We start from the raw sequence: 12,734 nt of genomic DNA, 5'->3' as shown, positions 1-12,734 counted from the left end.
AGACCAGAAAGTGGTATAAAAATGACAGCTATGCTCCCGTGGTGTCCACAGCCGAGCCTAGTCAAGGCTTAACACTGACCTAATGTCTAGAGGGAATCGGTGCTCCTATCAGCAAGCTATACCTCAGTTTGGAAATTGGAAGCTAGCTTGCTAGTAGAACGTAAACTTCAAAATGCTGAATAGACAAATGTTAAACATATCATGAAGCATGACTGAAATATGCTGACTTGTTGATAAATGGATTTTTAGATGTTTCCTCAAATATGTCAAAACACAATTCAGCCTTCTTTTGAGAAATAGCTGCAATGTCAAAGTGACTTCTTTTTCTATTTACAGTGTGAAGTGAACAATGTAATTTAAAGCAGAAGAAAGCCACAAAGTCGTTTCCATCAGCTGCCACTGAACAGTCAGGTCAATCAGTTTGTGAGCACTTTTTAAAATTCACTGTGGCCCACTGGCAGGTGTTGTGGCCTGAGGATGGGGGGGACTAGCAAACAAGAGGACATTATCGTTTCCATGGCAACGCCACAATGATGTGCAGGAGCCAGAGCTCTACAAATGCATAGTAATGTCTCTCAGGCTGAGAGAAGCATTTTATCCAGTTTGAAGTTCTACATATGGCTCCATCCTGCTGTTATAAAGGGAGCTCATGCTGAGTAGTTTTGACAATTGCAGTGTGTTTTTTTAAAATCTAATTACCTTGTATTCAACACAGATTTCCAACTCTGCTTTGTGAAATGATCTGTATGGTGCCTAATAGCAGTGTGAGATTCACCTCCTACAGTCTACTCCTTCATTGTCTTTTCTCTCTGATTGCCATCAACCGATTGCATATAGGGAAGGATGTAATCAGTCACAGTAATGCTATATTTTTCTGACTAACTTTCCATGCTGGGGCACAAGCACAGTTGCCTCTATCCAAATCACTGGAGTGCACTCTCAAGTCTCTGAGCAATTACAAATCTGTCAATCTACATAATGTAGAGGAAATGCCTGATGTAAACAGCTGGTGACTGGAGAACTGATGCCGGGTAAGAAAAGCACAAAAGGAGGGAAAGGTCAGAGGAAAGAAAAGGAAAGGGGGCAAAGAGTGGGGAGAGTCTGAAATAAATTTGTGAGCAAATCATCAAGAAATACCTAACTGAGAAACTTTTCCAAGGAGTTCAGAAAAGTCTATAGCATTATTTTATTTTCGCAGGCTTGCACAAATCTACATCCGATCCAAGTATCCTGCTGATTCACCTGCTCCACGTGCTTCCTCTTTATCTTCTCCTACTTTAAACCCCATGAGCTGCTGTCTGGCTCCCACAGCCCAAACCCAGCCTGCCTAAGCACCCTAAAGCCCATCCTGGCACCCCCACCAGCCCTTGCAGCCCCCCTGCCACCTGCTTCTCCTCTCTTGCCACCGTCCAACCATGCCTTGGACTGCAGCACCGAGGATAAGCATGAGTGTTGAGATTACTGATAATTAGAGGGGCAGATTAGAGCGCAGGTCTCCAGATGGCCAAGGTGAATCCCGTCCTGACAACAGCACCGACGCATTTACAGCTCACTGCTTAGGCTCAGATGAGCAGCAGCATACAAACTGCTCACTTGCAAACTTTTCTGTCAGTGATTGATGGCGTGCAATTAAAACTCATCAAATTTAACTCATTTCCCATCTTGTTTTCTTAGAAACTTTGGAGGCTAAATGTTCATTCGCTGAATGTCTTGAAAATATCAGATATGAGGCAATGGAGCCCTGGGCGCACATTAAAGAAGCAAATTTCAAGGATCAATTTATTCATCCATAAGAAAGAAAAACAATGTCCCCAGCCTAATTAACCATCACTGATTTCCGCCACACAGAAAATATATACAGTGCCTATAAAAAATACTCACCTTCCTTTGCAAGTTTTCCTTTTTTTATTGCTTTTCAGCACTGAATTAGGATTAGTATAATTTGGCCTTTTTGACAACAATTTTCAAAAAAGACTCTTTCATGTCAAAGTGAAAACGCATCAGTGTTCTACTGTCTTCACAGTGCAAATAAAGTCAGAAGTAGTGATTCACCAGTGACTGGACCGTTCAGATAAAGGTGTCATTATTCTATAATCGCTCTGCACTCAGGTGACCTCCACTTCACTAATTGTGTGACTTCTAATGCCAATTAGCTGCACCTGTTTTGTGTCAGGTGAGTCACTTTAAATAAGATAAAATAGGATGAGATAATTCTTTATTGCTGTCCACGCCAGGGGGAAATTTACACTGTTACAGCATCAACATATGTAAATGAGGTGAATACTAGATTTTATAATATATATTGTTAAAGGGGGTGGGGCACAATCCCTTAAACAGCCGCATAAAATCAAACTCAGGACAAAGCAAGGAGTAAACATGGAGGAGAGCTTCTACAGAAATCAAGGTTGAAGACTTGGCTAACACTATAATACAGGGAAAAAAGCTGTTAAAAGTTCTGCTCTACAAGGGTAGTTAGTAGTTACAAAAATACAAAGAATAGTCCTTAAAAATTACAATAAATGGTACAGTTTATTTCTCCTTTCTGCTAAAATAACCCATTGTTAAGGCTCAAGGTAAGTACTGTAATGATACCTGATTCATGGAGAAAAATCACCCCGTATATCGTGGGCTGTATTATGAAGTGTTGCCATGGAAAATGTCAGTGACAGCTAATTCATAGCTGTCGGACACCATCCCAGCCCCCTCTAAACTTTTAAATCCAGCAGTCGCATCAGCATATAGCTTTATGTGCAAAATGAACATTAAATTTGTAATAAAGTAAGTGACATCTTTAAATGTGTTGGGGAAGCTCAGCAGACTTCATCTGTTTCCTCTGTCAGTTATTGCCACATTTTCCACCCAACTTTGCCCAATCTGTCATAGTGTCTGTGTTTTGGTCTGATCTTTCCCGTCTTTCAAAAACCTCTTGCCTCTTCACATATTTATAGCCTCTGTACAGTATATGCACAACTTTGCCACTTCAGTTATCCTTTTTGTTGCTCGGCTTTACCCTATAATTTGCCTCTGACACTTTGACTGGCTCTCTATGACTAATTTAATGCTCTCTCTTTGCAGTCCTACTTGTGCTCTGTGTTTTCACGCACCCCTCATGCTTTCCTCTGCCAGTTATCCTTTCTGTGTCTTGGAGCTGAAAGGCGAACCAGCCAAAGAGAATCATAAGGAGACAGCGTGAGGAGGGACAGGACACATTACTGTACTCGAGTAGTGACCTAAACTCCTCTTTTCTGGCTACTAGAATCTGCCCCACATTGATCCCCCCCTGAAATGCGACTACCCTCCTGATCTTGCATGAAGGAGCCCCCCTGGTGTTTGGAGGGCCAATATGTTTTGTGACAGCTGCTCTCTGTAGGACATGTGTGTGAAGATGAGGAGTGAGGGCAGCCGAGCATGTGTAGCCTCGCTGGAGGACAGAGTGGTGCAGTGAATAAGGTACACATCTGGCTCAATGCCTGACTCACTATAAATAACCCAACACACAATGAGATAAAGATGCCCTGAGCCTGTGCTACTGTACTCTCTGTATGTGGGCTTACATGGAAGCATGTATGAACCGTGTTGTTGTCAGAGATGAACACAGTAAGGCTTGAACTCACATACATATACACATATATACAAATGAGCAAACACATACACAGTGCATGACATATTGGTGGAGATAAGAGTGGTAAGCCAAAGGCCGCCGCACGCTATCTCCAGCTCTCCACCGCATCCTCCCAGTTAATTATCACCAGTGATGCTTTTCTATATTAGCACGTGCTTCTCCTGTTTATTGCTGTCAACAGAGGATGAGGGAAGTAAATGGCTTGTTTCCCTGCTAATGCATTTTTAGCCGTTCTCAAAGAAGAGTGAAAAGAAGGCACCCAGTTTGATCGAAAACCTCACCGCTCCGAGTCGTTAGCCTCGCACGGGGGATGGCTGTTGCACATCTTCTCCTAGCAACTTGCCTCCCTCTGTGCATGTGTGCATCTGTGCTTGTGTTTGGAGATGCCAGCTGCCTGCTCAGCATGTTTGTGAGACAGGGAGTGGACCTAGTTCATGCCCCCGCGTGGTGCTCATACCAACACAGCGCTGAGGCCCAAACGCTCACCCAACCTGACCTCCGAAAAGACCCGCGTAAGCACAAACATGAGCGTAAAAAAAACAACAAAACGGAGCCAAAATACACTGGCGTGCACATCCGAAAAGCACCGAGACTGACATAAATGAGCACAGAGCCACAGATGGTTGCAGCTGAACGGCAGAATGAGCAGAAACAGCAGACACATCTGATAGTACACTCAGGATAAGATGTCGAGAAAATGAGTCACTCCGAGTTGTCACTCTAACACATGCGGTATTTCTGTTCATAAAAGAAGATGCAGACTGGGAGCCTGAGTCAGTTTAAATGCACAGCTGATGATTCACACCCAGATAATACAGAGAATAATATTTCTACCTGGTAGTAAATATTGGTTTTCCCTCTTTCTGCTGATGCAACCATACTATAGATCGATATCAGTCCCAAACATACCGAGTGTACTCGTAGATCTATATCTGTTTGGTGTCGTGCAACAGAATATCTTTGCTGACGAAGCCACAGAGAAATGCATGACAGCACGTCCCAGTGAGGAATAACAGGACGCTTCATGCTGGAGCTGCTCGGGAAGAGAGATCAGATGGGAAATCCTTGTCAGTTAAATACCGCTCCACTCTCCTTTCACTTTTAAAAAATTTGCTGGCTCTCCCGGCTCCATTTTCTAATCCCCCTTGACGTACATCCCTTTCTGTTCTCCTCTGCTCTTTTCCTTTTCTTTTTCCAAATACAGGAAGAGGTGACCCAGCTGGCCACGAGACAAGGATCAGTCTAAGAGAGGAAAGCAGATCGGCCCAAGCATGTTGCCATGTCGAGCTGCCGACAGTGACAATAACACGACAGGAGCACAATACAGGTCAGGTCACGGCCTGAAGCTAGAAGGCACACAAACAACAAACAAAGGAGTCTTACAATCTGTCTATTTTAATAAGGAATTAGAAAAGCTTAACTTCCGAAGCAAAAATAGATTAATTAAGTCAATCGATGTGATTAGGAACAGTTGCATCTAATCTTTCCAAAAGACAGAGAAGCAAAAAATGTCATGGTAAAATATCTTTATTGTAACACTCTGGATAGAACAGGCATAGCACTATGGTGACACTACTAGAACCTGCTTGTTATATGGCACGCGAGCAGGCATGCTACACTTTTCAGCCGCAAGTTTCACAACAGAGATTGAAGAAATTAAAGAAAAGAGAAAAAATAAAAAGCAGCGTTTCATCATAGTCTGGCTGTGGACCTCACTGCTGCTGCTGCTGCTGTTCAGCGTCTACGTGTCAACACTTCTCACACATCTACTGTTGAATGTTGAGTCTCAAGGCAATTCGTGGAGGTAAAGACGAAGGGCCGTTTCTGGGCACTGATGCCTGAAATTTCACACATGAGGCATGTCTGTCCATGCTTGTGCTAATGACTGACCTTGGCACTCCTGCGTTGCAGCGGTGTGCCGGAGGAAAGTGACAGAGGAACGCTGCCTGCGACTGTTTGTTTGGGCCGGAGCCACACTGCAGGCACTGTACTGTCCTGGTCTCTGAGGATTCGTCAGGCTTCCCAAACCACAAAAAAAAAAAAAAAAAAAAAAATCTGTTTTCCAGAAAGGGAGCCACATAAGAATGTTTTTTAAAAGCTCACCAGCTACGCCTTTATCTAAGCCAGAGGTCTTATACTAAGGTAATTAGTATGTGATAATCTCTTGGTAGGTAACTATGTAAGCCAGCATTTACACAATGACATGACACTGTCTGACCTACATAAACATAACTGTGGCCAGAACTTTGCTGTCTGTTTGTGTTCAGTGAAAATACAGTCAACAGACAAATATCTTTCACAAACAGGCAAATTGTTACTCTGCAGAAGGCCTTGAATACTAAAGTAGTTCATCAGTCCTGAATTTTAGATCCAATCTTCTTCACCGTTTTTTACTGTGCAAAGTAATTAGGTCAATTATTGGCAACAAAATAAGGTTTTGTAATCTGCTTTAACAGAGCTTGTTATCTATGCATGTCCTCGTTTCTATCCTGGCTCTGTTTTCTGGTCAAGTGCTTGACGCAAGACCGGGCTGAGAAAAAAAGAGGGGAAAAATGCGGAGAAAAAAAAAGTGGAAAAGCAGATGGAAGGATGAGGGAAATGGTGCCTGCGGGTGGAGAGCTGAACATTTAATAAGAAGTAGAGTTATGTCCAAGGACGTTTCCTGTAATTGGAAATGCTGAGATGGAAATTTGATTTGGTTTACTGGGTGATTGAGTTGTATTGTCGTTGAAAATTAAAATTCTAAACTGCAGTAATAGGAGGGCATGTGGCTCACAGTTTGCATTCACTGCCATTCAAAACGGAAAAAAGACACTCTTTTGTTATGAATGGAAAGTACAACCAGAATAGAAAGAAAACATCTTTTATTTGACAAATTTGCTTTTTTTTACGCTGGACACTTTTAATTTCAGTGTTGCCTACGTCTGCAGCGACACACTGCAGCGGCTCTAACATACTGACTCAGATGTCAACAGCACTTCATCACACTGAAACACAATATTGCGATTTCTAGACATTTCAGAATACATTTATTGTCACTGTCAGACATCGAACTACAACCTGACACCTTATAGCTCAGGTAAACCCTGCACTACACTGCCTCACTGACTGTCTCTCAACCTCTAAAACCTCCTGTTCACTATCTTATTACAGCATCCACTTTTGTTTTTCTAACTGTGTCTGCATTTTCACAGAATCTGCTGGATCCTTTACCGGACAGACGTGTCTTCAGTTTGCGTTGTAGTCTGAGGTATATGATGTGCAGACCTGTTCTGAGGCTGTAGCTGCAAACAACGCTCGTTCTTAACTCGCTCCTTTATTACTTCAAGTTATACCTGGTCACTAAAAACTGCCCTTACAATGCTCTTGCTACAGTGGTGAGAATAAACATTGGGCTATGGCTGGCTACAGCATAATCTTAACCTTTCTTGTGGGTATTCACTTACAGTAAGTGAGAGCGATCATCAAATATGCAGCAGCTTCAACTGATACTGAAACCGAGTATTAAGAATAACATTATTGTTTAAAGAACACTCAAAACATGATCTGCTATGGCGACTACCACTACTTTTTTTGTTTTTTGTTTTACTTTTGCAAAGAACAAGAAGTCATTGTGTAAGTCTATCCCCAGGATCTGTAAGAAATGCTCTTTAATATGTAATTGAACAAAGAAATGTCAAAGAAGCACAATGAGGGGGAAAAAATAGAGCAGTTGGCTGTGAGTGATGTAACACCTTCCCTCTCCTCTGCCCTCCCAGTGTGGCTGATTAAAATACTGAGAGCTCCATTGAACAATCAATACACACACTTCATTCGGCAACTTTTTTTTTCCTATCTTTGAGATCTCTTGATGTTTGAGCTTTCATCATTTTTCATCAAAGCCTGTTGCTTGTATACAAAGCCAGTGTCTCTTTGTAAAAGGAAACTCCACGCAGCTACATTCTAGTTTTCCCTTCTGCAATAAAAGAAAAACACAACAAAACAACTTATTTTCCTGTCCGTGTGGCTGCGTTAACCCTCGTCCATTCAAAAACAACAACACACTTAACTATGGCACGTTCCCAGATCACATGGTACTGGACACATTTAATAAAAACTGAGAGGGAAATTAGATTACACTTGTTTCTTGTGCTGGGGCTGCTCATGTCCCTCAAGGCTGATAAGATGTCCAATTATTTGGTAATTTAGTTCAGAGGAGCAGGAGAGAGTCCAATCTGCTCATGTAAGCAGGCAAAGTATAGCACTGTACATCATGGCAACTCTATGAAGCCCTTTCCCTTACGCCTTTATGACTGGTTCGGTAGTCATAAAGACACACTTGGGGCGCTTGTTTAACAAAATTAGCTCTTGGATACAGTATTGTGCTTCACCAAGGCAGATGCAATATATAGAGAGTACAAAAAAGGGGAATAGTACATAGAAGGTATCAGTCTCTGCAGGAGAGGATGTGGGGTTGCTGTGGTTGAGGACTGGGGACTACACCTAGATGGGGCAGCAGCTTAAGCAGTGGGCAAAAGCTGGACCTGAGGATGAAAGGGGTTGGATTTGGGGTTGAAGGGAGGCGTGCTGCAGATTCGACCCTGCAGAGAAGGTATGAAGAGTCAGAATGGCGGCTGGGTACTGTTCATAGGACAAAAGCTGCAAAGAGAGATGGAAGGGCACAACATCTACGGTACATCTACTGGTGCAGAGGCCATCAGAGAAGGAAAGACAGGATGGCTGGAGGCAGGAGGGGAGAGGGGGACTCTTGGAGAAAGGGTGAGGAGGACCGGGGGGAACAAAGCCGATAGTCTCACTCACGGTAGAACACATATTCAGTGTAGCTGGTCCAGATCTTGTCGTCCGTCTGCTCATGGGCAAAGGCGCAGGTTCCTGTGGAGTTACAGGCCACCATGTGAAAGCCCGCATCTGCCAGCTTGTCAAAAGCCTGCTCCAGGAAGGTGAACTTGAGATAGTAGCGGGACGTGTAGCGCTCAGGGGGGCGGTCGGGGTCGCGGCTCTCGTTCAGTGTCTCCCCAAACACCTCTTTGGCCAGGGAGGTCTTCCCACACACCATGATCCGTGCCACCCGGCGGAACTTGGCGTCGGTGTGGCTGTCACGGCCCAGGGTGTACGAGCCTCGGTAGCCGATGGTGATGAACCCGGACCGCTTGCTGTCCATGCCGCCGGGCACCAGGCTGGCACAGGCAGCAGCGGCGGCACCCAGGGAGCTGAGGTTACGGGCCGTGTCAATCCCAGGTGAGGAGTCCTCTGGGTCACTCTGGCATCCCTCGTCACCCAGGGAGTTTTGCTTGCTGATTTTGGGGGCCAGCAGCTTGACGAGCTCCGGCAGGTTGAAGAACTCGGCCTCCCTCTGCAGACGGCCGCGCTCGGGAAAGTGGTCCGGAAGAACCAGCTGCTGGTCCCGCATGTAGTCCAGGATGTAACGGAACAGGAAACCATCCCGGTCCACAAAAAAGCGACCCTTGGTGTCCCTCGCCAGTCCTTTGGCTGACTTTTGACTGAACATCTCCCACAGCAGCGAGTCCGGCACACTTGTGAGGGTGGAGTAGCGGGTAATGTACACTTGGCCGCCAACATTGAGCTCTATGATCTCTGGGAAGGGTACTTCCTCCCCGGAGATGCCACTATCCGGTAAAGCCATGGTTCACTCTTGCTGGACTGGTGCAGCTTTAAAAACTCTCTCGGTTGTAGTGAAAGTTAAAAGACTTGACAGGGCTGTCTGTAAAAACCCTTCACAGTGATTGGTGTGGCCTGTTGCCTGTCAAAGACTTCAGGTCCTGCTGTCTGTGGTAGTGGAGCGGCTAAAATGCGGTGCACAACTGGTATGCGCGCAAAAAAAGCAGCAAAAAACTAAACTAAAAACAGTCACACAAGCATACTCTCTATCCTAACTACAGCTTTTCCTCGTAAATACTAAATCATATCGCAGGTCATTTCAGGAGGCGGCGAATTGAATCCGTTATGTCCTTTTCGCGCAGAGATGTGATATCCTGTGGATGAAATTCTGCTTTTCACACCAGTTCTCTGGGCAGGAAATGCAGCATTTCTTTTTACACAACCGCTCATAACGACTTCTCTCGCTCTAGTGTTGCTCGCTTGTCCTGGCGCAAACAGGATCAGGTGGCCCAACTTCAATTAGGCAATCCATAGTTGGAGAGATCCGAAGGTGTCCCGCTGGTGAAAAGCCATGAGATGAAGACGATGTTCCAGATGTAGTGAGAGACGAGGAAGGCGTACAGAAAGAGCTCCGTCTTTTCCATCACTTGAGGAAGAGGGTAACCGGCTGTTCGGCTCTTTCAGTCCCTGCGGTCCCGGCTCGTAACTCCAACTGCAGCGTAACGGAGGATACGGCGTTATTCCTCCCGGTTGGCCACGCCCACCCGCCGTGACGCGCCTCTGCTGTGATCCAAGTCGAAATCTACCCCTCTCCAACTGTCCTCCAGGAACAGCTGAGGCAGACAGCACCTCTCCTGGAGCTGTTTTCCCAGTAAAATAATATTTTGCAATTTCCTTTAAAGTTCTACTGAAATCTTAATTGCCTCATTTTTTGTCACTCACAGAAATGGATCTGTGATTTTAAATAAAATTGTGCACAAGTATGCAGGAGTCTCATTCAAACCACTCATTCAAAGATAGGTATGCGGTGTATTTATGCAGTGTATTCTGATGCACTTACTTTTCTGAAGGCTTCCTATGATGAGTGCCCAGAAGGATGGGATAACAGTGACATCTAGTGAATACTGAAGAGGTAAAAAAAAAAAAAAAAAAAAATCTCTGGCAGCACATTAATGGCTTGTGATTCTGATGACAAATACAGAAAGATCGGAGCTTTCTTGTAGAAATGAACCTTCGCTGATAAATCTGTTTCCTCACTTGGATGTTTGACCTTCACTGTGCAGAATGATTTATGAGCGGAGCTGCTGCAAGACTGCAAATTCATCTGCTGAAGAGGGGAAAGTTTCTCCCTGCTCATCTGCAATCTGACTTTATCTGATCGGAGCGTGCAGCCTGACTACTGTGATGAGAAAACTTGAAAGCTCCAGGCCGCATATACTGAGGAAGGGCGTTTTACTGAAGCAGGAGAGGTCTTGCTTCCACCAGTTAAACCATTTAAATGAAACAAGCGCAAAATATTATGAGATAAATATGATTGTTTCATTGTTACTTTTAGTTTATAGATGACAGAGGATATTTAATCTCTAAATACAGTACATATATATATATCTTTCTGTCTTTACAACATGTCCATATGATGTTTTTATATGCTTTTCAGTGAAATAAGTCGATGTTGGAGCATTTCCACCTTGAAATGTAAATAAAAAGCATTGAATGAGAAGGTGTGTCCAAACCTTCGACTGGTAGTGTACATACATGCACACACTTACTTGGTGCTGAAGGCCACTTAACGTCATGGGAATTTTTCTTGAGAACAAAAGGTGTTGTGTCTAAGAACTGATAAAATTGACATGACTGGAGGTGGTGAGTCATCTATAAAGCTGTGAAACTATTATATGACTGTGATTTAAGCCAGCAGGCACTAGTGAAGGTAAAAATACAGAAAGAGACATGTGAATCGTATAGGGAGGGTCTCTTTTACAGTATACAACATTGATTGATTGGAGAAATCATGTGCCAAGAGGCTGAGGACATGCCTGTGCACCAACGAGGAGAGGGTTGAGTCCAAACCACAGCTCATCTCCATCAGTTTTTGACCAACCACACATTTCATTAAATACTTTGTAAACTGTGAGCTTCATCCATTCCTGGGAAGACGCCTACAGATGAGTATTATTACTGCTGAAGAAACATGTAACTTTAATGCATAGAGATGAGTTTTTAGGGGTTACATCAACAACTGGAGAGGGGAAAAGAAATTGCTTTTCTTTTATAGATGTGGTTTAAAGCAATTCCCCTCATGGATCAATAAAGTATTTCTCATTCTGCAACAGAACTTTTATTGTGCAAAAACACCTGCCATAAATCCTTATTATTCAAACAGCATTTTAGCATTTTTACGCGTGGAAATATGTTTCTCCACTTTTCATTTTGTGGTACGAGTGGCAAGATACTAAATTTAAATAGCTAACTCATGTTGGGCTGCACAGTAGCTTGGTGGTTAGCACTTTCACCTTGGAGCTAGAAGATCCCCGGTTTGCCTCCCGGCCTTCCCAGGATCTTTCTGTATGGAGTTTGCATGTTCTCCTTGTATGTGCGTGGGTTTTCTCTCACAGTCCAAAAACATGCTGAGGTTAATTGATAATTTTAAATTATCTGTAGGTGTGATAGACTGGTGACCTGACCAGGGTGTCCACTGCCTTCATCTGCGTCGCTGGGACAGACTCTCTGTGACGCTAATGAGGTTTAAGCGGTGTAGATAACGGATGGATGTTTTTACATTACTGAAAAATGGTGAGATATTATAAAAAAAAACAAAACAATACAAACTCAAGGTCCACTTATTTTTTTCCTTGGCCTTTAAACCACAGCACAGTAGAATAATTTAAATTCACTTTCTAGCACTCAGACACAATTTTCCCATTAAATATTTAACACACCTGTAGGTAACATGGGTGAGTCAGAGTCAACAGTCAACAGGCTGCCTGCTATTCAAACTATCGCTCCCTCTCTTTTCCAATTCAGTCGTGTGTACTCCACCACCTTTCACTGACTAATCAGCAGGCCAATTTTGCCCGTCTCCAAGCAATCTGGCACTGATTTCCCCGAGGGCCCCGCAGTCTCCAGCTGGCTTTCAGCGCCGCAGCCTTGTCGCTGACAATCTGGATTGGAAGACTCTGGTTATGTGGGCCACCACATTCTCTGGAGGTAACATGGCAGTGTGTTCTGTCTGCCAATGAGATGAGTTGATGACACAGCCTCAGCGCCATTTGCTGCTCATTTACGCTGAAATGTACGAGAGCAATATGCTGTGTAACGCCAGAATCCTGCCGAGTCCAAACGCAAATAGCCGAAACAATGTGCACCGATGCAGAACCATATGTAAATATTTGGAAGCACCGTCAACAAATTAACCCCTGCCAGTGACCGAAAATAATGAATTTACTAGAATTGCACCATTTGGGTATGAATCGTTAACCTTTTCACTTCCTGC

The 12,734-nt window shown here is 43.9% G+C and overlaps 1 protein-coding gene across 1 annotated transcript; it reads right to left on the bottom strand.

Annotated features, from left to right (window-relative positions):
• Nucleotides 1-6,469: 6,469 nt before the first annotated feature.
• On the bottom strand, nucleotides 6,470-10,013 carry kctd12b (potassium channel tetramerisation domain containing 12b). The gene has a single exon (XM_022192148.2). The coding sequence runs from the start codon at nucleotides 9,264-9,266 to the stop codon at nucleotides 8,415-8,417; it is 852 nt and encodes a 283-aa protein (XP_022047840.1). The 5' UTR covers nucleotides 9,267-10,013; the 3' UTR covers nucleotides 6,470-8,414.
• Nucleotides 10,014-12,734: the final 2,721 nt, after the last annotated feature.

This window comes from Acanthochromis polyacanthus, chromosome 10, assembly GCF_021347895.1.
Source record: "Acanthochromis polyacanthus isolate Apoly-LR-REF ecotype Palm Island chromosome 10, KAUST_Apoly_ChrSc, whole genome shotgun sequence".
Taxonomy (NCBI): domain Eukaryota; kingdom Metazoa; phylum Chordata; class Actinopteri; family Pomacentridae; genus Acanthochromis; species Acanthochromis polyacanthus.
The sequence above is the reverse complement of the archived record's forward strand: the minus strand, read 5'-3'. Positions and strand labels throughout refer to the sequence as shown.